The sequence below is a fragment of the Perca fluviatilis genome, chromosome 16 (assembly GCF_010015445.1).
Source record: "Perca fluviatilis chromosome 16, GENO_Pfluv_1.0, whole genome shotgun sequence".
In the NCBI taxonomy this organism is placed as follows: domain Eukaryota; kingdom Metazoa; phylum Chordata; class Actinopteri; order Perciformes; family Percidae; genus Perca; species Perca fluviatilis.
Genome location: NC_053127.1, coordinates 14367422 through 14393590, shown reverse-complemented (window position 1 = coordinate 14393590; position 26169 = coordinate 14367422). Strand labels below are relative to the sequence as shown.

Below are 26169 nucleotides of genomic sequence, written 5' to 3'. Positions count from 1 at the left end.
ATGAATAATCAATAGTTACAGCCCATCATGAAGAGTATTTATCTTCTGTGTGGGAAAAAGAAAAAAGTTCTTGAATTTCTGGAGAAACAAATGTGTGTTTGTAGTTAAAGTCAACCTTTATGACTTATGAAAAACGACAATATAGTTGTATCCTTAACAAGTGCAGATTCAGTAATACATTCGCACTCTATGGCCGGACTCAGTTCTTCGCCCTGCTAAGAGGGACATACTTCCATATTTTCCCAACAGCACATGTGTGCAGTGATTTACTTTAGACCCAGTGTTTCATCATTATAATGAACTGCGGCCACACCCTCCCACAACAGAAAAAAAAGAGGAAAAGCACAGTATGGTTTTGTATAGTGTAGCTCAAATGATACAAGTTCTTTCTGCTGAGCTCATAATCACACGCAATGTGTGTTTTTTTGTGTCTTTGTGTGTATGTGATGCAGATGGTGATGGAGTAGTGTAAAACAGAGCCCAGAGAGCTTTCCCTGGAAACCACACCCTAAGCAACCTATTACAACACACAGTCATCAGTGGCTGGAGAACAGCACCGGCATAGATCATTCTGTAGAGCAAAATAACACTGTCGCTCATTAGCTCAGAGACTATTCCTTCATTCTCCTAGTTATGAACTTGAAAGAGTGCATACTCCTGACTTCATTTCATCTTATTCTCTAATATGATTCTAAGTCTGATAAGGATAAAATGGATGCTTTAGATATAATCAAAGTCAGCACTTTAAAATCCATAAACTGCCAGCACTGACAACACTTATAAAAGACTGCATCAGACGAGTAAAGATTTTTTATCTGATTTATAATACTGCAGCGAGGGGTGTGTCCTCATGCATGGGTGCTTTACTCAAGTGCTTCAGCAGGCACACACACACACACACACACACACACACACACACACACACACACACACACACCCACCCCTTTGTTGGTTTTTGCCCACTCTCCCCACTGGCCTATAGCAGCATGCAAGAGACTACAATCATTTGACAATCAATAGCTTTCCATTTCCATTACAACCCAGCAACTATCAGTCTGCTGATTTCAGTATTCCTCAGTTAGTGCAGCTGCCTGTGACATACATAATGCATGCCTGCCTGTGGACTGTATTTGATACAAGACTTGAGTTATATCCAGTCAGTGGAAAACTAGATATTAACAGTCAAACAATTTCAAGAAGACATAAATCTAAATGGCAGGACTGTTTGGCAAGGCCATACGGGTGGCCAAACTTTCACCCATAGCTTTGTCAAAGACACATTATTTTAATGGGGATTTTTGTCTTTAACACTTTTTAATCTGACATTATAAATCTAAATGCAGACTGGTCATTTATTGTGGCTTTTTCCTGGAATCTATGACAAACTTTACTAAAAAGTGACAGAATGCTGATTCCCAATGTTGCCACGATTATGTGGTTAATGTGTGTCATAAGACTGTTTATTGTTTCAGAATGTTTCCAGGATTCTGTCATTTTTCGAAAAAATTATTTCTCAGCTTTTCTGCATTATTTTAACTATAAATAAAAGGAACTTAGTTAATTACGGTTTTACGATTTCCATTTGCAGTAAATGTCTTCACTGTGTAACAGAACTCAAACTTTTGTGACTTTGCTGGAGTTAAACCATCTGTTCCATTATGTTGTTATGGGACTAAACCTAATCATTTGTAACACAAACGTAATGAACGGATACCGCAGTCATAATGCTGTGAATTTTTGTTGCAGCCCTGACTTTGGCAAGGATGGTTAAATGGCAAGCATGAAATTCATGCATGTTGTGGCAAACGTATGATCTGACTATAGATGACCACTGCTTTCTCTATCGATGCCGTTTCCACCGTAATGGATATTGAATTCAGTTGATTCTTGCCCACACTTCCCTCCTGAATCCTTGTTGGACATTGATTTTAACCTGTTCATATAACCTACCTTATTTTAAAACTCCCACAATAAAGTCAGGAAAAGGGATATGCATTGGTCACTGTCTGCCTGTTCGAGACATAGTATTTCATATGCCACTGATCAGAATTTCATAAGGTGCCCAGCTTATGCCAATCACTGGTTGGATATTTGAATAGAACTTTAGATAACAATCCATCTCTGTTCTTGTACTTTGGAGCATTCGATCCTGTGAAAATACACAGCTCTGCCCTAACCTACCTGAGCAATAGGATGAGATTGTGAAAAATATCTTGATGCATTCAGAGATTGAATCATTCTGGTTTGGACTGGAAGGGGCAACTTTTAAACTGGCATGAACCCATTCACCAGACATTGACCAAAAATAGTGATGTTCTGAGCATCCCAGAATAAGCAGCTAGAGCAGCCGCAGAGCAAGGCGAGGTACAACCAGACTAAAAAGCATGTCTCTTTCTAAAGAGATTCATTTAAATAGCTTGTACACTGTGTAGCATTCTTTAATTTCAGGCATTATGACTAAATGTACATGACAATCCAACAAAAGAAAGTATTTGCTACAATTTGTTTTGTTCAAAGGTTATATTCTGTTAAAAAAACATGCTTAAATCGCCCCTTTTTCCCCATCTTATTTTATACCCAACTGGGTTTCCTCAGAGTCTCTTGAGACATTTTTAATCTACTTTAAACATGTCTCACATTTAATCTTAGATCACAAATATTCATATTATCTTAAAGGGTTAAAATATATTGACACAAGACAACAATGATGGTGTGTTGATGTTGCGATGTTGATCTTAATTTGCTGTGACCTTCCAGGGTCACTGACCATGTCCTCGTTTGTCAATTATGTCACTGTTCCAGCGCCCAGATTTTGGAAAGGAAAAATAATCTCACTGGATGAGCTGCTCACTGTAGTCATTGTCGTTTGTTCAGTCCGTCTTTATTTGCCATAAACTGCCAATATACCGACTACACAGACATCAGCTGTAGGTAACTAGCTGGGTGGCTAAGTAGCAACGTACACACCACCATGTGGAAGTGTGTTGTTGGGTGTTTGTGTGATAGCAGACTCTCAGAACTCACAAGGAACTCCAGTTCTTTATTTTATTTTCCTCCAATCTCTCTCTTCTAGTTTTCTTCTAGTCTCTGTATGCTTATGTAGCATTTTGTTTGCATCTTTCCGTTGACTTTGAATGCAACCTCACCTTGTGCCCCCTGTTGAAATAACACAAAGCAAGGATGAGTTCACTAAGATTAGTGCACTAAGCTTAGCTGTTACTGGCCTATAAAAAAACAGAACAAAGTCTGCAGTACAAATTGAGGTGCTAAAACTACACAACCTACACTGCTGGAGAGTGAAATGAATAAATCTATTAGAATGAATCTAATTTTAACAAGATAAAGTGATGTTTCACCAAATATCCAATGAAGCATAAACCCTGAATGGTGGAAACATGGACAGAAAATGGAGCGTTGAGAAAGCTTGACAGTTTAGAAAGGTGTTTTTTGAATTGTTTTATGGATAATAAATACTAATCTGACTAGTATGTGTGTTTAGGGCAAACAATATAAACAAATAACTATTAGCAGAGACTTTTACTGCTCTAACCACCACAAATGTTTCTTACTCATCTTTATTTGTGTAAGTGTACTTGTTTATGTGTGTGTGTGACTGTGACCTACTCTCTGCGCTGGGTAAACAGTAGAGGCTTTGGTGTTTCGACAAATTCGGAGAGTTGGAGGAGGATTAGCTTTAACACACACATCACGCAATCATCACAACTGAGGTCGACCAGAAATGTGCATAACAAAAAGGTCTGTTCCAAGTTGCTGAAATCAAACAAATGTATACTAAGTCTGTCATTAATCTAAACTGAAACTAAACATCTGCATGGTTTGGGAAACTGTGTGCTTCCAGCTGCTTTACTCTTGCATTTTAAAATTTGAAGTCATTGGGAAAAAAAACAATTAAGCTATTTTTACCTCACACAACTGCATCCTCCCTCTAGTGCTGACAGGCTCATCTATTCAATGTCTGGCAACGACATAGAGTGAAGTTCAGGTGGAAGAAATATCTTGTCATTTAACTCTTAAGAGAAACAAATAACCAAACATGAAGCACCTCTCGCTGCACAGGAAAAAGCCATTTTCTCCTCCACAAGTCAGCAGCAGTAATCAAAAATAGACGACAGGATGTTATTCTTGTACTACTACGCTGATTTGCAATGACAGCTTTTTTCCACTTCCACCAGACTGGAGGGAGAAGCTCATAAACTGGGATGCAAATTACTAGTAGCCACTTCTCCGTGCTTAATAAGTGGGAATGGTCGTGGAAAACTCCATGTCTATACGAAACAGGCCAAAGGGGCTGAGAGGACATTTGAGGAGGCCTCCATTAGCTGTGACAAAGACCCTTGTGTGGGCGGAGAGAGCAGCAGGGAGGCAGGCAGGGACCAGTGGAAGAGGGAAGTCATCCTGAATGTGCACCAGTTCCTCTGCTTCAGCCCTGTTGCCTAGCAAGCAAAAATATTTACTCTTTACCCAAAACTGCACCGGATTTTTTTCACATTCTGGAGAAGTGAAAACAATGAGACATATCAATCATAGAAAGATCCTGCTCGTCTGGAATGTTGATTTTGTGATAGGCTGGAGTAGTGTAATGTATTGTAACCATGGCGACAAAAGAAATAAATAAAAAAAAATAAAAAAGAAACTCAACATGGATCTGATTAATCCAGACAGGTTGAATTATAAACCCTCTTAGTCAAGAAGTCTGAGAAGTGTTAGTGTGTGACTGAAGTGTGTGTCAAATCACATCTCCACACGACAAACCAAACAGGGGTTGTATTTCCCTGCCATCACAACTGTATATTGGTCGCCATGGTGAGTCGCACAGCAACACCTGGCCAGCCACAGGGTATTTTTTTTGCACTCAAGCCCACTTTGCTGCAGGCTGCGTGGTGATGGCACACTCTGGTGTGGCGGAGCCCTGTTAGGTGCGGTGCGTCAACAGGGGGAACGGGTTTCGTTCCCCGGGCAGAGACGCCGTGTAGCGGCCCCTGTTTCATGCCCACAGATGCTCATTCCAGCTGGAGAGGATTACTGATGACATGCACCAGCCTGGAACAACACTGGGGCTGCTGTGTATGAAGGAAGGGAAGAACCACACCTAGAAATCTGACAGAGCCACTGTGGCTGAGAGCAGACGCAAGGAAACAGCTGGAATAGAATGGGCAGGCATGGAAATACAGAAGGAAAGTCTGGGCGCGAGGAGGGTTATACATTAAGCAGATATAAGGTTGTTGGTGGTACTATGTGCCCGTAGACTCTGAATGATTTACGACATCAGCACTTACTGGGGGAGTTGTTTGTCCACTCGCAGAGCTGATATTGTCCTAAATTAATTGAGTATGGATTTTTTTAAATTTACTGGTATAGTGTTGATTTTCACTAAGTTAAATAAATATTATAGTTGCTGTCCAGAGATGGAGCAAGCTGCAGCTTTTTCAGAACCACCTTTAATTTTTTATGTGTTGCGCATTTTATGGTCAAAAGACCAGTAAAGTATTACCTGCTCTAACTGATGATCGTTTTATCTCAGGCCAATGTACCAATATTATACCATCAGTGGTAATGTTTTCAGGATTGCAGTTACTAATCAGTTTAAGTTCTAATACTTAAAGTGATGGTTCGGAGTAATTTCACCCTAGGGTCCTTTGCACCATGACCTCGAGCCAAACACCCCCCCAGAAGCTTTTTTCACCTGGGTCTAACATTGGGAGTGTTAGCGTAAAGTAGCGTTATCAGCTGAATAGCTTAGCGCAGGGGCTAATGGACCCACGTTTGTATCTCGTAAATGACCCCACTAATAATGCCCAAAATGATACCAAACGTCACACTCATAAAACGATGGATTGGAAAGTTTGTAAGTACACCAGAAGTTTATGTAAATAACACTTGCCTGCTGGCTTCTGCTCTCTGCTGTTGTTGTTGCTGCTGTAAGACGAGTGCTTAGGGCCGTCTACAAATTACAACACCGAAAAGACATGCAACAAAAATATTTTTTTATTTAACTTTTTTTTTTAAGTAAGTGCTGTAGTATAACTAGCAGGAGACAATTAATAATTGAGGTAAGTTTGGAGAGCATTACCTTATTTAATCATTGAATTAATAAATATTTTTGTTGTATCTCTTTTCGGTTTAGTAATTTGTGAGCGGCCCTAAGTTTCTTATCTAACTGCAGGTAGCGCAGCAGCAACAGAGAGCTGAGAGCAGGCAAGTGTTCATAACTTTCTGGTGTACTCACAAACTTTCAATCCATCGTCTATATATACATATTCTATTTGTACTACTGTAGAAGTTTGGTATCATTTCGGGCATTATTAGTGGGGTCATTTACGAGATACAAACGTGGGTCCATTAGCTTCTGCGCTAAGCTATTCAGCTGATAACGCTACTCTACGCTAACTCTCCCAATGTTCGACCCAGGTGAAAAAAGCTTCTGGGGGGCTGTTTGGCTCGAGGTCATGGTGCAAAGGACCCTAGGGTAAATTACTCCGAACCATTACTTTAAAATGTTCATATCAAACCCCATTTTTGGATATTATTATGTCCAGCCTTTTTGCCATTCTGATATTGCCTCTTTATATAGTAGTTGACGCACAAGGATCACATGAACATTTAATGCACGTGCTGGGAGGGATATAGATCAGGGGTCTTCAACGTTTTTTAAACCAAGGACCCCTTAAAGCTATAGTGCAAAGTTTCTGTCGCCCCCATGAGGAATTCTTTTTTTTTCTTCTTTTTTTAAGATCATTTTTTGGGGCATTTTCAGCCTTTATTTTGACAGGAAAGCTGAAGACATGAAAGGGGAGAGAGGGGGAATGACATGCAGCAAAGGGCCGCAGGTCGGAGTTGAACCCGGGCCCACTGTGTCAAGGAGTAAACCTCTATATATCCACAGACTGAGCTATACGGGCGCCTCCCATGAGGAATTCTAAGTAATGACAATAACACTGTCCGCGTGTCCACATGACACAAGCCTTACGTGATTGTGCATGCGCCCCCACCCCTCCTCCACGCAGTTGCTAGCAGCTAAGGAGGACAGGAGGATTAAAAAAGCATGATGGACTCTTCAGAAGAGATAGTCACCGGACGACACAATCTTCTGAACATAGTCATACTGAGAAATACAGACAGCTGATTAATTCAGAGTCAAAGTCTTAATTACCTTTGTAGCAACTCATTTGGCAATGGCTTGAATGTAACAGAGGTTTATTAATATCAAAAAGTTACGCACTAAAGCTTTAACAGAGTAAGATGGAGCAGGGACCCCCTACTACATATGGTATAAAATGATGTTGCATTTTAAACTGGGCCTACAGTAATGTAAAGGGTGGACTAAGGCCTTTATACATACCTTTTTTTTTGCATGGAATACTAAGCTATCAAAATAATCATTTTTGGCATGATTTTATAATTCAGGAGTTATTACGCTGCGTTGAAGCAAACTGTCCCGTCACTGTTCCCGTGGTCAGAGCCAGAACCAGAGACTGTACGGACAACATCTGTGTCCCAACAGGTGATGGTACGTCAGCGTGGACAGCAGTGTGTCTGAGTTGCTGACAGATATAAACATGTTGGATGCAAAAAAAAAACTATGCTGGCATTAGGCTATATATCGGCCATCAGTCGCCCTGCTGTCTAAATATCAGCATCGGGCCATTGAAAAACCTATATTGGTCGACCACTAAACAGATTTCGTTCAGAGACATTTTCTGAAAAGACTGATGCTGTTGTTTATCCTGGGGGTAAGTTTAAACAAATATGTGCATTATATGCATTGTTCTGTTGTATTCCTGAGTAGCCAGGTAGCCACTCAAAGTGTGTTTGCTGCCCCCGGTGGTTCATATAGGTATCATTTTGAACTGAATACTGGGACCTGTATTATTAAAAACACACTTGCCATTACCACCAGTTACCACAGGTGTCACCAAATCAACAAGATCAACGGAAACAGGAGAATTACTTCAATCTGATGGAAAAAGACTGGACTACCATAAGAGCAAGTACTAATTTAAGCAGTAAAGCAGTGTGAAAACGGTGCTTCTTTAATACATCATGGTAGAAAGCCAATGAATAAGTCCCCTGTGAACTGAAATGGTGTGAAACTACATTATCTCTGCTCTTGGTCAAAGACATCAATGAGATACTTTGTACTGCGTTGTAAAAGCTGAATGTCAGTCTAGTTAACATGTTGGTTATAACTGAATGGAGCTTGTCTTTGAGGATAACAACAATCTCCCAAGTGAAAACTTTAACTTCAGTACCCAGATAGCATGTATCTTGAGGCCATCAAACTGCACTAAACACACTCATGTTACGATTCTTTCCAGTCTGTGATTTCTTGCCTCAGTACCAAACTATGCAGAGAGGAGACAGATCTTATCTTGGTGAGCTTGTACGGTTTGATGCAGCATCACTTACTGGTTTGATAAGTGTGTGTTTTGACATAAAAAGTACACCTTTTTCAGGTTAAACACCAACATTTTACCATAAAGAAAGGCTAAAGAAAGGAACACACCCAATGTCTCTTTGGGGGGTTGGTATCATTGAAATTTCCATCTCTATAATGACTGTGTAAAACATGCCATGGAAAATTCTAGCCCACTTTAGCATTAAAGACATGCCCTACTTTAAGAGTAATGACATCAAGAGAATGTGCTCAGATACAGAATACAAGACCTCTACGGATACAGGCCAAAGCTACTCCAGTCTTCCTAACCCCCAGCCCCCCCCACCCCCCTTTGGTGTAATATCAGCTAAGGAGACGAAACAAAGGCTGTCACCCACAGCCAAGCAACACACCCCTGACTGCAGCCTGAGCTGCAACAATGAAAACTGGAAGGCAGGCATTTCTCACACACACACACACGGAGAGCTTTCTCTGCAGTTGTAACAAACACCAGCACCCAGCTGGCTGTGTAACACCAGCCTGCCCTGAATTCAACCTCCACCACTCAATGCTTTGACTGGAGTCTGATTCTTTCTCCTTCCCATGATGCAGGAATACAAGTGCCCCATTTCAAGGCCAGCTTATCACAGCTCATCAGAAATGGGCGTGTATTTCCCCCCCATCTCTCTTTTTTTCCTCCTCTCACTCTCCTCTGCACCAGCCTGCAACATGAACAGTACTAGATCATGTCTGCAGTCTGCAGGGGACACATTTAATTCTTATTAGTTTAAATAAAAAAGCCCCTGTGTGGGAATAATGAGCTGATGCACAAGGATTGCAAATTATTTTACACTACTCACTTTTGTTCAATGATTGCCAACCACATAACTACAGAAGGACAATATAATTAGGCTATGGTATCAGGATACTTTGAAGTAGGCCTATGTCACTTAAAACACTGTGTATCAAAATGGCGAGAGAAACTGATTGAAAATAATCAATTAAGGCCGAAATAATCTCATTAAGAGAGAAAGGGCCGGACACATTCTTGTCAAAATGGCTAAAATGTGATTTTAATCGCTTCATGCGCATGGAAACAAAATATGTATTCATTGTTTGCAAAATGTAAAGGGGGTGTAGGGGGGAATAGGTAGCATCTAAAGCACATTAATGCCATACTGTATATATTTATAATAGTATAATACCAATAAACATTTTAAAATGTTAAAAAAAAATTTTAATAAAATTTAATAAGTGCCACTCGAGCATGCAGAAACACCCTCAACAAAGAAGATGCAGGACACCTTTAAGAAAACGCCTCATCTCTCTGCCTGGCTGTCACTATGGCAGCCAGTCATGCCATTTCATAGCTCGTATTTTTTTTCCAGCGGCTTCCTGCGGTTAAGTCTGACAATAAAAAGAAACATTCGCACGCCGCGAGTCGTGGTGGTTGGCCGCATTTATGTTTATAATGCATCGCTGTGAAACGGCAGCGCGACACACTAACGCAGTGATCTGCAACAGCAGGCATCAAAGTTACCACAGCCAATGAAGCATAAATAACTCTTTTACTTACTGTGATCTTTGGGATGTTCTTTTTTCCTTGGTAAGACATTTTTCGTTCGATTCCACCTTTAAAAAGCAAGCTTTGAAATACGGTATTCCCTCTTTACGGATGCTGCAGCGGCCCTCGCCTGGATGGGAGCTTCAGGGAATGGTCGCCACTCTGTCAGTGCGATGTAAAGTGCTTCGCGGAGCGCCTGTGGTTCAGTCACCCGGCCCCTCCCTCAATCGGCTCAATTGGAAAGAAGCGGTGTCATAATCTTCCCACCGGAGGGCGCAGTGGAGCAGCTGCCTGCATCCAGTTGTCCGCATTACTGGGCTGCCTGTCGCACATTTTTCTTGCACAGCACACATGTGACATTAGTCATTATGGATTACTGAGAGATTGTTCTTGCCTCAAAAACAGCAAATCATTCTGAACTAGTTGGTTTATTAGAAGAGAATGTGTGGCACTGTATAATAGTTAAGCACCAACAGCAGGACATAATCCCTGCAGGGTATAAATTACTATCATACTCAAACTTGTCGTCCTCACTATCAACATTAGGTAGTAAAATGATGTGGCTACTTTAAAATCCTATAACACGTTTGCAATACTGTTCACTATATAGACATACACTGAATTAATAGACTATTCAAATACATTAATTAATTAATTGGGCTGTTGATAGAAAAGGATAGGATATGACCAAATGTATGTTTTTTTAGGGAATTTTAATAAATAAACTCAGGAGCACATGCTTAAACAGTATATAAGATTGAAGTAGGTTAAGAATGTACATCTTTACCAATAATTACCTACACTTTGTGTTTACAAAACACACACACACACACACACACACACACACACACAAAAAAAAAACACACAAAACCCCCACCAGCCATGTGTCTCTCTATTGTTTGAACCTAAAGTGGATCCCCCTTCACTCCACCGGTCATTTTCTCCACCACTCCCGTTCTTAGCACAACTGCACCCATAAAGAGGTTCTGGGACATGCACATGACTGAGGGCGTGCCTGTGTGTGTGTGTGTGTGTGTGTGTGTGTGTGTGTGTGTGTGTGTGTGTGTGTGTGTGTGTGTGTGTGTGTGTGTGCGTGTATACACATTTTTTAATTCAATTTCTTTGTTTTTAAGAAATAGTTTATTACAACATAAAAGATACAGTTTTAGTTTAAGGTTTAGTTTTGTTTAATGTGTGAGCTATATTGAAAAAGCATTAGAGAGGAGAGGAGATGTGCTTTAAAATTTTATATAATTTTTCAAGTAAATCAATAGCCACTGATTGTTTTCTTCCTGCCTTTGGCTGCAAGAGGATGCAGCGCCTACATGCTGACATGTCCTTTCATGGCAGGGAGGCAGTAAGGCATTACCTCAGCATTCCCAGGCCTTGGAGAACGCATTAACAACACACTTCCAGTTTGCAGGCCTGCTACCTCTGCAGACCACATTAATGTAAGTTATGACTATAACTATGGTTCTATGAGACCGAACGATGACCGTCACCACGGTCTTACCTTGAATGATACAATCCCTCAACCTATCCTCGAGACATTATGTCAACAAAGTCCTGTGACTGACCTTAGGAGGCTTGGCCGCCGTCCATAAGAGCATCCAGGTGGCCACGCCTCTTCCTCTTGCCTGGAACGCCTGAGTTCGTTCTGAGCGACAAGAAATGGCGACGGTCATCGTTCGGTCTCATAGATCCATACATGCATCCATACACAAATCAGCCAGTTGTCCAAATAAGGAAGGACTTTCATCCCTGACAGTAGAAGAGAAGACAAGGCGGCCCCTACCACCCGGGTAAACACCCTTGGTGAGAGGGACAGGCCAAATGGCAGGACCTTGAACTGGTACGCTTGTCCCTGGAAGGCAAACCGAAGGAAAGGCCCGTGGTCTGGGCAGATGGGCACGTGAAAGTACGCATCTTTCAGAGCTATGGAGCTGAACCACTCTCCTTTTTCTATGGATTCCAAGACCTGATTTGTGTTCAGCATTTTGAAAGGCAGAACCTTTATGAAGGCGTTTAACCGCCTTATGTCCCAGATGGGGCGCAATCCACCATCATTCTTCGGAAAAAGGAAATACGTGGAATAAAAGCCAGCGAGCTGTTTGCTGGGATCGACTTTCATGATTGCATCCTTCAAAATCTCTTCTGTTAAAAACCAAGCCTGGACCGGGTCTCTGGCGATGGTCATGCGGACCCGCGAGAAAGGAGGGGGACGGCGCCGAAACTGAATTCTGTTCCCGTTTGATACCGTAGCCAGTACCCACGGATCTGAAATTTTTCTCACCCAGATGTCCAGGCATAGCTGGGGATGAGTTCCGGCGGTCGCATTGCTGGGGATGAGTTCCCGGCGGCCGCCCCCATACCGCTAAGGGTTACCAACATGAGGCCCTGAACCTCTGGGGGGGGGGGACGTTTCCTCTGAGGTGTACCTCTGGCCGGGGGTGGGGCCGAAACCCTTGCCAGCGTTGGGATGGCTGTCTGTTACCACCACCAGGGGGAGAGAAGGCCACATTCTGCTGCCTGCCATACCCCCAAGCGGGTTGGTGCGGAGGCTGGGAGCCCCTGAGCTTATATCTGGCAACAGCAGCTCTGCCTAATGTGCGTTGGACACAAGCCCTAGTTCGCCGAGACGGTTTAGCCCTATCCAACAAACCCTGGGAGTCAGTATGAAAAGCCTGCCCTGGAACAATCGGCATATTCACAAGCTTTTTCCGGATATTCTCCGGCAGAGACGTTTGCTCTAACCAAACCTGCCGCCGTGATATCATGGCCGACAACATAGTAGACCCAATGTCTCTCATTAGCTGAGAATGGGTAACAAGGGCGGAATCTATGAGATTCATGGTATCCCTGTCACAGGGATTGGCAGTCTTCCTAAGGGCCGCCAATAAAATGGCTAGCGCATTACCAGAACGAGCTGCTCATGTGGCTGCATTGTAGGTCCGACACACAGTCTTATTGCACTCTTTAACCGGACAGTGCGGAGTAGCCGTCACACACTCCGGACCCAGAGACATCAAAGCCGCCATTTCCCGTTCAACGGGAGGCATATCCCCCATACCAGTGCTGGGAGCATATTGTCCATCGACAATTCATCTGTGTCCCCCTCCCCCCTGGTTAAGAGTCTGGGTGTCATCCTAGATAGCACTCTGTCATTCCAGTCCCACATCAATAACATCACTCGGTCAGCATATTTCCATTTACGTAACATCTCTCGCTGCGCCCATCTCTCTCCCCCAACAGTGCTGAAATTCTGGTTAACACCCTGGTCACCTCCCGACTAGACTATTGCAACTCTCTCCTCTATGGTGTCTTGAAATACCGCATCATTTACAAGATCCTCCTCCTTACATTTAAAGCTATCAACAATCTTGCCCCTCAGTATCTCACCGAGCTCCTCCATATCAAGACACCCACCCGTTCTCTCAGGTCATCTTCCTCCATCCAGCTCATCCTCCCACCTGCTCGTCTGGTTACCATGGTGTCTAGAGCTTTCAGTCATTCAGCCCCCCACCTCTGGAACTCTCTGCCCCACTACATTCAACACTCCACGTCCATAACCACTTTCAAATCTCACCTAAAAACTCATCTTTTCAGACAGGCTTACTCTCTTTAATTCCTTTTCTTTTTTTTCTTCTTTTTTTTGCTTTGACTGTAATGACCCCACCCTTTTTCTTGTTCTTTTATTAATAGTATTATCATGATATTTTATTGCCTGTTTCTCTGATTGCTTGTTTAATGGATTGAGTGTTTTATTGCTGATTTTGTAAGGTGACCATGAGTGTTTAGAAAGGCACCTATAAATAAAATGCATTATTATTATTATTATTATTATTATTATTATTATTATTATTATTATTGTACTTTAGCCAATCTCTGGCAGTCTGCATTGAATAGAGAAGCCCCACTAGGGGTGCTCCACGCACAGGAACCGACACCGATTGCTGAGACTGGGAGATGCCTGCCCACACTCCATCCACCGGAGAAGGGTGCACGGTCGGGACATCAAGACCCACAATTTTTGCCGCACTCATGACCTTGGAGATAATATCCATGGGTGAGGGCTCACTGTCACCCATGTTGGTCACAGTGGACAACCCACCAAACCGCAAGGAGTCAAACTGATCAGACTCAGCTGCATCCTCAGCCTGCCCGCCACTCCCAAAAGGGGAGGCTGGGGCATAAAGGGAGAGGGCGTCAGGGTGATCACCATCATCCCACTGATAGGAAGGCAACCAGTCAGGGGAGGAATCCCTCGAGGGTCCCGGCTCCGACGCGGTTCTTGCCACAGAACGCTGAGGCTCAATTTTACCTAACCTATCAGACAAACCACGTATGGCAGCCAGGATCCGTGACTGAGAGTCCCAGAACCCTTGTGGACTGAACCGGGCTATGAGAAGGTCAGGGCAACATGTTGTGTACCCGCACATCTGGCTCTCAGGATGCGCTCCTCCACAGGCAGCTCCAGCGCAGCTGCACACAGATTCTCAATGTCCTCCAATAAATGTGCCACACCCAAACAAGAGGGGCATTCACGATGACCATCGCGGGTATCCATGACTCCGCAAAAACGGAGTGTAACGCCATCACTTTGTTATTTGTAGTTTTTGCGAACAAACAAATCAAAGCCCAACGGCTAAGTATAGCAGACACTTGAAAAGCACCCACCGTATACACTCAATGGCAAAAAAGGGGGGAGGAAATCAGGTATCCAGACACTGCAAACAAGGGCTAAGGGCAATACAAACAGTATGTTTTAAAGTAGGCTAGCTGCTAACTAAGCAGTCTCATTAAATGATAAATTCTAATTCCCAATGTATCTTACAATCAGGGAAAGAAAAAACTCAAACAAGTCGACCCGAGGCACCCACAGGGAAAACGGGGCTCACAGGTCAACAGCTTTAATTGTAACAGAAAAAGCAAAAAAACACACCTCCCCCATACAATGTGCACGAACGCACGAGGGGGGGATGGGGGGTAGTTAAACCCCACTCACTGTGGACAGCGAGCAAACGGGAATGAAATCAAATCAATTAAAGGTTTTTACTCCTGTGGAGAAAAAACAACCTGAACAAACAGTACAAGCACTTAGCACTTAGCCAAAACTGCTAAAACTAAACCAGAGCACGTTTTTCTCCCATCCCGGAATGCTGTGGAGGAGGGTCTGGCAAAGCAAGACTACAGAAGACATAATAATAACAACTCTTTTACAGGCTGAGTAGTACTCCCCATGACTCTGACCATTAATGGTAAAATTGGTGGAGTACCCCTTTAACTACTGGGCACTGATGCTCTCTTTGCAGACTTTCTTTGAATCAGGATTATAAGAAAATCTTTAACATACTGCAGCTTCAATAACTAGCCCAAAAGGATGTCTTCATAATTTAATAATTATACTTGTTTTCAAATGTTTCAATGTGTATATGGGCCTGTATGTTTACTGTGTGCGCGTGCGTGCGTGTGTGCGTGCGTGCGTGAGTCAGAGTGAATGTATGTATAAAGAGCTACTTCCTGTCTGACTGCCACCATGCAGGATAACAATGAGGGGGGTGGGGGACATCTGGCCAACCACTCCCCATTATTCACTCCATTACTGCAGCTGATTGCATTAATTAGCTCACCAGACAGGAGAAAACCAATCAAATCTCTAATTATGATCATTATTGTTTACTACTACAACATCAATACAAGATTATTAAATATCAAAAATATTTCACCAAAGCCAAAAAAAATAACCACACACAAACCCTAACAATTAACAGACTATAACGTGACTATACTTCAACGTGAAACTGATGCACTTGAAAAAAGATGTCAGACCTCATGATCAGTCATTTCTGCTTGTCATTAGTTTGCATGAAAATGTTCACGTTAGGCCAGACAGTACTTGAGGATGTCAGAGGAGTAAGCGTGTCCTGACTCTGTTGTCAGTCTGATGTCCTAAAACAGTTCTCAAACAAAGCAAAAAAATTCACTCAGCCTTACTCACTGTCTGTTGATTTCTGCTGAATCATATTGTCCCTCAGGAGGTGCAATACTGCAGTTCAGTATGAGGCCACAAGGAGAGGGGGGAGGGGTTGGATGTCTACTGTACATAAACACTTAAAGGAAAAAGATAATTGTATTTGAACATGATCATCCATCATGATGTACTGTGGTAGTAAATTCTGTAGTTACATTTAGAATTCAGGAGAGAGAGAGAGTAAGTAAATATATTATTAGGATAATGGGAAGATTCAAGAAGGTAAGTAAGGGTGTGTGCACCGGCCAAGTCCCAAACTGTCTGCTGTCAGGCTGTGAATCATTAATAGCACAGGAATCACTGAGGTATTATTGATAAGGATAAACCTTTCAAGCAAAAAAATCTACTTACGATAGTTTATCAATATTGGTGTCTTCAATCAGTCCCTGTAGGAGCCACATATTAAATGTTGTTTATGGTCTGAGCAAATGAGCAAATTTTGTGATGGATGCAAGTTTACACACACACACACACACACACACACACACACACACACACACACACACACACACACACACATACACACACACACACACACACACACACACACACACACACACACACATGCTTATTTCACATGTCATCAATGTATCATTAAACACAATTTCATAAGGTACAATGATCATATATAAGCTGCGTGAAATGGGGAACCCCAAATAAACTACTAAAAGCTTTTCGGAGGGGGCCAGATAACAATAAACAACAACAGATAATATACAAACCAAAAACTCAATGTACCATAGACACAAAATAGACAATACAAAATCAGCAAAATACAGATACTTAGACCAGACTTAGACATACTTAGACTAACACAGACAAGTACTACAAACAGACAAACGCTCCCAGCACAAATTATAGCATTTAAAGAATAATCAACAATCATATGTTATGAGCATATATATATATATATATATTTTATTTATTGATTATTATATTGTGCACTTATATTGTAGGTGGTGGGAGTTTTCATCGCGGTTTGAGCGGAAGTGATAACATATTTGTTTGCTTCACCTGTTTTTTTTTGGGCTTTGACAGAGAGGAGGTGAGCCTGGGAGCGAACACTTTCTGTTGACCGCTGCACTAACGCACTTATTTCGACTCACAAAGTAACTTTACATTTGGTAACTGGCTAACTGCAGTGCTAGTTGTATTTTACGTGTGGAGGAATAAATCACTGCAATACAATCTCGAGCGCGTCACAGTGTTTATGCATCTCTCAGTGTTTAGTCCCTCGCGGCAGCACTTTGTTGGACTGCTTACAGCCGCAACAGTCCCCTAGCATTAGTCTTGTTGTCTCACAACAGGTCTGTCACTCTTCTGCTTGCTGCTGAGTCTCCAATGAATCAACGTTGGGAGACAACAGAGGGCAATAAGAGATCTGCCACCATGGCAGAAACAGCAGTCTTGTTTTAACAATGTGGTTAGACTTGGATCACGCAGTATTGACGTTGTAGAGACAATAGGTGGGACTTGCTTGAAATGGCAACACAATGCCAGACACAACAAGTTATTAAGTAGACTTTAAGTGCTAATGCTTTTCTAATTGTCAGGATTCTGCTGCCAAATTCATAAATGCTCCACATGATCAGCGCTGATTAGGTGTTTCTCTAGAGCAGGGGTCTTCAACAATTTTTAAACCAAGGACCCCTTAACTGAAAGAGAGATGGATCAGGGACCCCCTACTACTAATATTGTATAAAATTAAGTTGCAAATTAAACTTTTATAACCTTTATACATACCTTTTTAGTGCATAGAATACTAAGCTTTTAAAATAATAATTGTTGGCATGATTTTATAACTTATCTTTTAATGTTACACATACATGTGGCACAGTGAATCTTTAGGATTAACTGTATCTGTGGATGGCTATTTTAGTGACCTATAGGCCAGTATGCCTATCATCAGTGGGGATTTATATTTGCTAATAATATGTTGGATTCATGTTAAGAGATTTAAATTTTTTGACAAAAATCTTTCAAAAACAATAATTTGGAGGCCCCCCTGCAGCAACTCTGAGGACCCCCTAGTGGTCCCGGACCTCCTGTTGAAGATTTCTGCTGTAGCGAAATTCGCACACAGGTAGCGTTGATTTCCAAAGACAATATTAAAAGAACAAGAAGTTGCAGTACTGGACATGCTGTCTGCTAATTAGAAAAGTACATAGTGCAAACACTTCACGGATTGCCTCTTTAAATACATAACGCTGCGTTGTCATTGTTATCCTCAAGGGTCTTCAACCCTTTTTAAGCCAAGGACCCCTTAACTGAGAGAGAGAAAGACGGATCAGGGACCCCCCTACTACACATATTGTATAAAATGAAGTTGCATATTAAACAGGGCCTACAATAACGTGTAGGGCGGCCTAAGGCCTTTATACATACCTTGTTAGTGCATAGAACACTAAGCTATTAAAATATTTGTTGCCATGATTTTATAAATACTCTTTTAATGTTAAAAATACATGTGGCACAGTGAATCCTTAGGATTAACTGTATCTGTGGATGGCTATATTAGTGACTACAGTACCTTAACTGTAGGCCAGTAAGATCATCATCATCATTTTTTTCACAAATAAGCTGATTTATACATTTGCTAATAATATGGTGGATTCATATTAAGACATTTTGAATTTTGAAAAGACTTTTAAGAAATTAACAATAATTTGGTGGCCCTGCTCTAAAGCAATACACACCATGTACTGTAGTGGCATTCTAAACATGATTACATCAAACACAATCACTGCTGCTGCTGCAGCTGCTGCTGAGGATGATGATGATTTCAGACCGGAGTTGATGTCAGGCTGATGAAACCTTTATGCATTTAAGCAGACAATTACATTTAATAGATTCTACTCTTTCCTGCTTCTTATAAAAATCAATTTGCCCCATTCATGGGTTATATGATGTGTATGTGGCCAGCCCTGCAATGACTAACTAGTAATCATCCTCACTTTGTCTAATGCCATCTTCTCTCTCTGAGCCAAAATTGTAAGTGTGTGTGTGTGTGTGTGTGTGTGTGTGTGTGTGTGTGTGTGTGTGTGTGTGTGTGTGTGTGTGTGTGTGTGTGTGTGTGTGAGAGAGAGAGAGAGAGCCAGAGCCAGAGCCAGAGCCAGCGAGAAAGAGAGATACATGAATCATCATTTTTTTTTGTGTGCCTGCTTGATGGCACATGCAAATATTATCAGCCAATTCTTCTTTTTCTTCCATACACCTTTTTGCCAAAAAAAAATATCTGCACATACTTTTGTAGTCAGATACAAATATAATTCTTCAAAACAGGTGGCATGATGATGAGGTTATGTGGTATTGTTTTGTGGTACTTTCAACAACATTTTGAACTTGAACATTTTTAAAACAAATGCACTCTTGATGTCATCAAGAAAGGATTGAAAAATATGTTTTCTGCAGGAATAATGCAAAAGACAGACCTAGACTTGCACTCTATGGTGCTGAAAAATCCAAACCCTGCCTCTATAAGACGACATTTTGACATGTCACAGTAGGAAACTAATGTAAATAATACACTTAATGATTCCACAGTCAGTACAACAATCCTGCAGCTTCATTGTTTTAACCTGTATCTAGTGTGCCTATCTGCTGTGTTAATGACATGCAATATGTCAAGTTTAATTAGATTATTCGGCAGCCGGATGCACTAGGTGAATATAAGCTGTGAATATAAGATGCACGCACTATACAATAGAAGTGGTTTTGTTCTTTTTTTACTGCACACGTACTGTAGAAAGGACCATGCTAAAATTTTTCAGTTGCATTTGGTGTTACATTTCTAACCTGTGTGAATCACCTTGTCTATGCATGCACGTTGCAAAAAACTACAAACCTGGATGTAGTTGTCATACTAATGTGATTTCTCTCAGTACCATGTCTTGTTATGTCACTGGCTTACATTGTAATTGATCTAATGGACCTACAGGTGTCACAAATAAATAGCAGGTCAGCATGTGTGGGCAACACTTGTTGCATTACCCCCCCCCCCCCCAGTATAATATTTTGCATCATGGTCGCCAACTCCATGGTTTCAGTAAAACAGAACTGATGTCTGCAGTGGACCAGACTTGTAGCCATGACAGACATTTTCATTTGTACAGCCTTGAGGCTTTCCAGTCATACTCAGTGTGGCTTTGGTTGCTTGAGTCTTTTTTTCTTCTTAATTGTATTGTCTTGACACATTGGATGGATTTTCCTGCAGAATTCTGCTGATGAATGTTGGCAGTGGATGGTAAGTCTGTCTCATTTCCCAGTTATTTTGGCAAGCACTATGTATCCCCCCCACACATATACCTTAAAAACAAATTTTGTTAGCTGAGATACAATATGTTCTCCACTCCAACTCCAACTCTGTGGCTGTTTGACCATTTCTTTCATGCTGTATGGGGTTCTATGACATGCATTATACACTGATTACATGTTAATGTGCTGTATCTATTCTGCAATACTGTTAAATAATCTGTATAATTTATTTTGGTAGATTGATATTCTTTAGTGAATAATTTGATATGTCATATAGTGATGTGGCAGTGTGACACATCCAATCAACAATTAAGGGTCTCATCCCTATTTTAGTTCAAAAATGCATTGGGCATAAGTTTATATGCTTTGAATAGGTGGACGATGGAGAGATTTTAAATTATTTAGGTGTAGCCCACAGCTTCACAGCATCAGGGTCAATTTGTGAGTCAGATAATCGTGCTAGTTTTTTGCAATTTCAAAGGTTGTAAGCCTGTATAGTGTACCTCTACATAGTTCATTCACTTCCATAGTATTGTCTAATAATACTAATGGGATATTTTGCTCAGCATTGAAGCATCATTAAACATCACTCTTTAAAAAAAAAGAAAAAAAAGGTTGCTACCAGAAGAGAAAAGCTCAAACTAACAGTCAGCGGTGACACACACTGTAGAAAACACTCCTGTCATTTCCACATGCTGCTGCCATTCACGCAAAAGTTACCGTCTTCTTCTTACCTTTTCATGTTCCAGGTTCTGCAACACTTCTTTACCGCCGCTGGTTGTGATCTCAACCCGAGCTGAGTCTTTCCCTCCTCGCCTGTTTGCTGCGGGACTTTCCACACCGGGGGACATCTTGTTGTCACTCGCCGGGCTCTTCGCCTGCTGACCGGTCTCTCGTTTGGCGGTCCTCGGGGTGCGGGAACCCCTCTGGCCGACGCTCAGGGCATCAAAGTCTATGGATTTACTCTCAAATGCGCCCTCGACGCTGCTAAACAAGCCGCCGGATTTCTGCCGGGGCACCTGGTCAGCCGTGCCGGGTCGGGCGAGATAAACCGGCAGGTCGTCCTCTGCCTTGTCCCAGTTTCCCCTGCGCTCTGCCATGGTGGAGCCTGCACAAGTGACCAAGAAATACGGATAAACTAGTGCTGAAGTGGGGTGTGTGTGTGTGTGTGTGTGTGTGTGTGTGTGTGTGTGTGTGTGTGTGTGTGTGTGTGTGTGTGTGTGTGTGTGTGTGTGTGTGTGTGGTGGTGCTGTGAGGTAGCCTGAGCAGACAGGCACACAGGAGTTGAGTTAAAGCCAGAGGTGGCCCTAATGCATAGCTAGTACATGGTTTCTGTCAGAGTTTAGAATGAGTTTATTGGAATAGTATTGGAACCCTACCTTTATTGCGAATACCGAGACAAATAGCACCCAATTTTCTTATCTGATGTAGTTTAATTTAGCCGTATACAAGAGTCAACATATTATATTCGTAGGTCGCCAATGTTCAGCCGTTCCAAAAGTCTGCGAGCTTAAATATCGAAAAGAACTAATTGGACACACGTGTGCACTCTGGAGTGCAAGGTGCGGGCGGAGCTTTCCACTTTGTCGCTGTCCTTTCAGCACCACTTAAGACATTTGATATGTAACTATAGCTACACCTGCGCTCTCCGTGTAAACCTCCTGGTTAAAGAGGAACCAACTCAAAGTAGGCTAGAGCTGGTGTTTCTTTCTAGTGCTTGTCTCTGGGCCTTCAACGGCGACACCTCCGTGGTGAGTACTCACGCCAGCACAAATGAGGCAGGATCGTGTCAGCAGCGCAGAGAGACAAGCATCTTTCAGGCAGCAGGTCTCAAACTGAGAGACTGCTGAGTCGAGAGGGCAACAGGAGTCAACACCGTCACTCAGTTACCAGGGATGCAATTATATAATGGCTGTATATCAGCACAAGTTTCACAAGTTTGAGTGGGGTCAAAGTAGTCTCACTGGGTCTTTTTGTTTGTCATTTTCCCTCCAGAAACTCTTTCCAAATAGCCTATAAAGTTAAGAACAAGGATTTTGCTCCTGTACTAACCACTTAAAAATAAAAACAACTACATAATACATATATACTGTATGTTATGTGCCTCATGTTACTAAAGGAACACTGATTTGCTGTCAGCAGAATCACATTACACTTCGAATTCATCGCCTTTTGTACTGTTAAAATTCCACTTAGAACTGTTGAAATGGATTGAAAGTTGAAAGAATAATGGCAGTTCTGTCTGGTGCAGTATGAGGATGGCTTTGGTTTCACTGGTGAAGGTTGGGGCTTGGTGGACATTTTCATCAGCTGGATTAGAAACAGCAAGCCCACTGCCTCCCAGATCCCATTGAAGTGCTAAGTGTGTGTGCCTGTGTGAGTCCACAGAGATGTGAAAGAGTTTCAAGGTCAGTCGGCTATAGTGAAATCAAGGAGGCCACATCCTCAGGTCTCACCTAACAGGTTGTCATCAACTGACATGAAGCCTTGGATGTTTTTCAGACAGGGAGCCACTTCATGGGGTACGGCAGTCGAGCCAGCATTCAGTATTTCCTACGGTGCTCCTGCAGAACAAACTCATTCAGACATGGCAACCAAACTTGAACTTTCAAAAAAAAGTATTGGTATATTTGTAAGCCAGAGGAGAACATCTACATCTCACTGGCAAAATGTCTGGCTGCAGTGAGGAAATTATTGCAAGAAATAAATATAGTATCGGGCAACATTTCCCCTCTAGTTCAAATGCTTGTTGCTCTCAAGATGTCATTGTTCTTCTGATAGTAACATGTGCATTACATGTGTTGTTATTTTGTTTCATAGCAGCTGGCATTACCTGTTTGACAGATTTTCTTTCACTGACATTCATAGAAAGCCTATGAGTTAAAATACATGGGAGAAACTATATATATATATTTTGAAAAGATGGCTTAGTGGAGTATTTTTCAGGGGACTAAAGCTGAGTAAAATATGATAAGTAACTCTATTTCCACAAATTATTTGCTGAATATCACTGTCGCAGATCCTGTGGCTCTGTTGGCATCTAGCGCAGCAACTTTCCAGGCCAGCAGAAACCTTCCCTCACATGAATGTGATTAAAGCATCAAGGTCTGTGGAGATGCCAAGATCCCACTAAAATTTCCGGCCTCTGTAATTCTATGGTGACTTACTGAGTCTTTGTTTCATGGCTGTCCTGTCCCCTTTTCCTACAGCATGTGTGTGTGTCTGTGTATCTGTGTGTGTGTGTGTGTGTGTGTGTGTTTATACAGTAAATAATGCTGAAAGAAAGGGGACGAAACAAAACAATTGACAGCGTTCTTTAAATTTTCACCCATGCTGTCTCTTTGTGTTTTGGCTGGCTACACATTCACACACTAACACCGACCAGTTCAGATGACTTTAAAATAATTGAATATGATGTGAGAGAACAAGGACAGTGCTTAAAGGCTAGTGCAGATGTTTGTTTTTAAAACTGCACCCTTGTTTTTGACTGTGGTCTGGACAGAGAAGGCTGACTGGGAGGCAGTGGAGCCATCAGCTCACACTGTCTGGCTTTCAATGTCGGTGATGTCATGATAGCTGCAAACAATAAAAACAAAACATTAGTCAGTTGTTTATTTCATTTGGGAGGATTTTTCTGTGGTTCACTGTTAAAGTTAATCCCCTCTGATCGTAAAGAAAGACATTCATTCAGAGTTCATAATGGGTTGGCTGGTATTTTCCAGCTAATAATGACCAAAGATTTGGCATTGCACCTTTTGAATGACATCCTGTGACAAGGCTGCTGTGAAGAAGCTCACTAAAAGGATATTACCTAGACTTAATGATGCTTTTAAAACAATGACGGCAGCAATGCTGGAAAAAGCAGGAGACTGTCCCCCATCTTCATATTAAAAATTGATGTAAGGTAGGTCAGCTAGTAAAGTGAATGTCCCCCATAAGAAAACAGCTCTAATATTGCCACCAGCTTTAGTGCATGTTCATCCAGGCATGATGGAATGACAGTAGATAGGACAGAGTTTGGCAAATGCACACTTAGTGGTCTTCATGGATTTGGCACAAAAGGCCTAACGGCTAGTGAGACCTTTCGAGAAGTGGGTAAGTGGGCCACTGTTCTACAGGCAAGTCAATAGGAGTTATGTGCCATCTAAGCCAGTCTACCAGTTGAATTATAGCATACAACTACGTATATGCATCACACCCACTGTATCTTTGGTGGCTTTGGTTGGCTCATCTTCATTTGAACTTTCTTTCTGGCCTCTGCATGACACTAATTTATCACTGTATACTTTTTAGAAACTGAGAAACAGCAACTGTACACTTTTCCGTTTATATTTCAAATCAGCACAGAGCAGTGGAAGCGTATTAGCACACAGTCACCAGCAGCAGTGAACCTTTGGCAACATGCACAAGATGATCAGGAGAGAGCAAAGACAAAGGCTTACACTCAAGACTCTTATTTTGGATGCTTGGATGAAGCCAAATGAGAAAGAAATGGCAAACTTAGGTCAATGCTGTGGGAGAAAAAAACACAACTTTGCTTTGTTCTTCATAACCTAATGCTGGAAGTTTATCCTTACTCTCACTATAAGATGAAAAAGCAAGCGAGTCGCCAGTCTCACATGTTTAATCGGTGTATGAGCCATGAAGTCAGTGTTGCTAAGCAGCTGAACAGAGCAGACTGGGCAGCTGCATCCGCCTGGGATGGTTTGGCTGCTGACCAGCTGCTGCTGAAATGAGGTTAAAGAGCCGCCAAGGATGTACTGCCAGGCATTTGAATCTTGTATCTCTTACAGCAAGGCGGGCTTTCTAACACACAATGACACAGGGGGTTTCACATCATGGCTCGTAATTAGAATCGAAGTTTGAAACCGTCCCCCGCCTTTCAGAGTTGTGTCAAATGGTTTTAGCTGAAGCTCTGTGCTGAAACAGCATCTACAGTAGATGTTCTGACAAGGAAGCACATTTATTTGCAAAGGAAAAAATGTCTTTTCGAATGTGTTCAGTAACTGAGAAAATGCATGATTTAATATAGATCGCAGAAACAAATGGCACGCTAACTCTTTTCACTGGACGTTTTTTTCATTTAAGACTTCATGTTCATAAAAAAAAAAAAACGGTTTTAGAAGGCAGTTATTCAGTCAGTGCATACTATAACTTCTGAGAGTGACCTCTGTGTGGGTGCTGAAAGGAGGACAGATAGAAGTGCTTTTATGACAGACATCCCTTGGCATGACTGGTGTAACAACGCAAAAACTGGCTCGACCTCTGTTCTCTTCCGGCTTGGCAAGGACAGTCAGGACTAAAGTGAAAAGACAGACTGTTATCCTGGATTGACCCTGCTCTGTATCCAGCATTACCACAACAAAAAAAAAAAAAAAACAGAGCTTGTGAGACTACTGAATCCTTTACTGCTTCAGTGTAGGAAGGTTTTATGATTCTCATAATATACCACAAGTCATAAAACTGTCTCATTACACTGAGCACTTGTATGTTTGAGCTGTTTTATGAATGAATTTAGAAAAACCTTTATATAATATAGAATATCAAATATCACAGAAAATAATGACATTTGCGTGGACCTGTATCAGCGAAGGATGTACTAGCAGTAGCTATGCCGTTTGCTATTTCTGTCAGCGCACATCAAATGGAAGAACCATCCACAGCTCATAGCCTATTTCCCAATTCCTGACTTGGAGTCAGCAATAAATAATCAATGATACCACAGAATATCAAGATTGATAAATGATGAGCGTTGAACATTCATCCTAGACCTTTGATACAGTGGATGACAAAACAAATCCATGTCTCTGAACATATTAAAGCAATACAAAGCCTCCTATTAAATGGATCTTTTGCGGCAGATGATTGTGTGATACAATTGAAAGCTCCAGAAAAGTTACTAAGGACTTTGCGGTCAGTCTGTTT

General features: G+C 41.8%; 1 protein-coding gene across 3 annotated transcripts in view; it reads right to left on the bottom strand.

The window, feature by feature from the left end:
- dpysl3 (dihydropyrimidinase like 3) overlaps window positions 1–21359 on the bottom strand; it is a 48277-nt gene extending 26918 nt beyond the window's left edge. The window contains exon 1 of one of the 3 annotated variants that reach the window (XM_039777302.1): window positions 20979–21359. In XM_039777302.1, the coding sequence (XP_039633236.1) occupies window positions 20979–21344 (366 nt within the window). In that variant the 5' untranslated portion in view covers window positions 21345–21359. Of the gene's footprint in view, window positions 1–9971; window positions 10152–20978 lie in introns of those variants that run through there. The other 2 variants (XM_039777303.1, XM_039777305.1) reach the window with 2 other exon arrangements.
- Between the last annotated feature and the right edge of the window lie 4810 nt (window positions 21360–26169).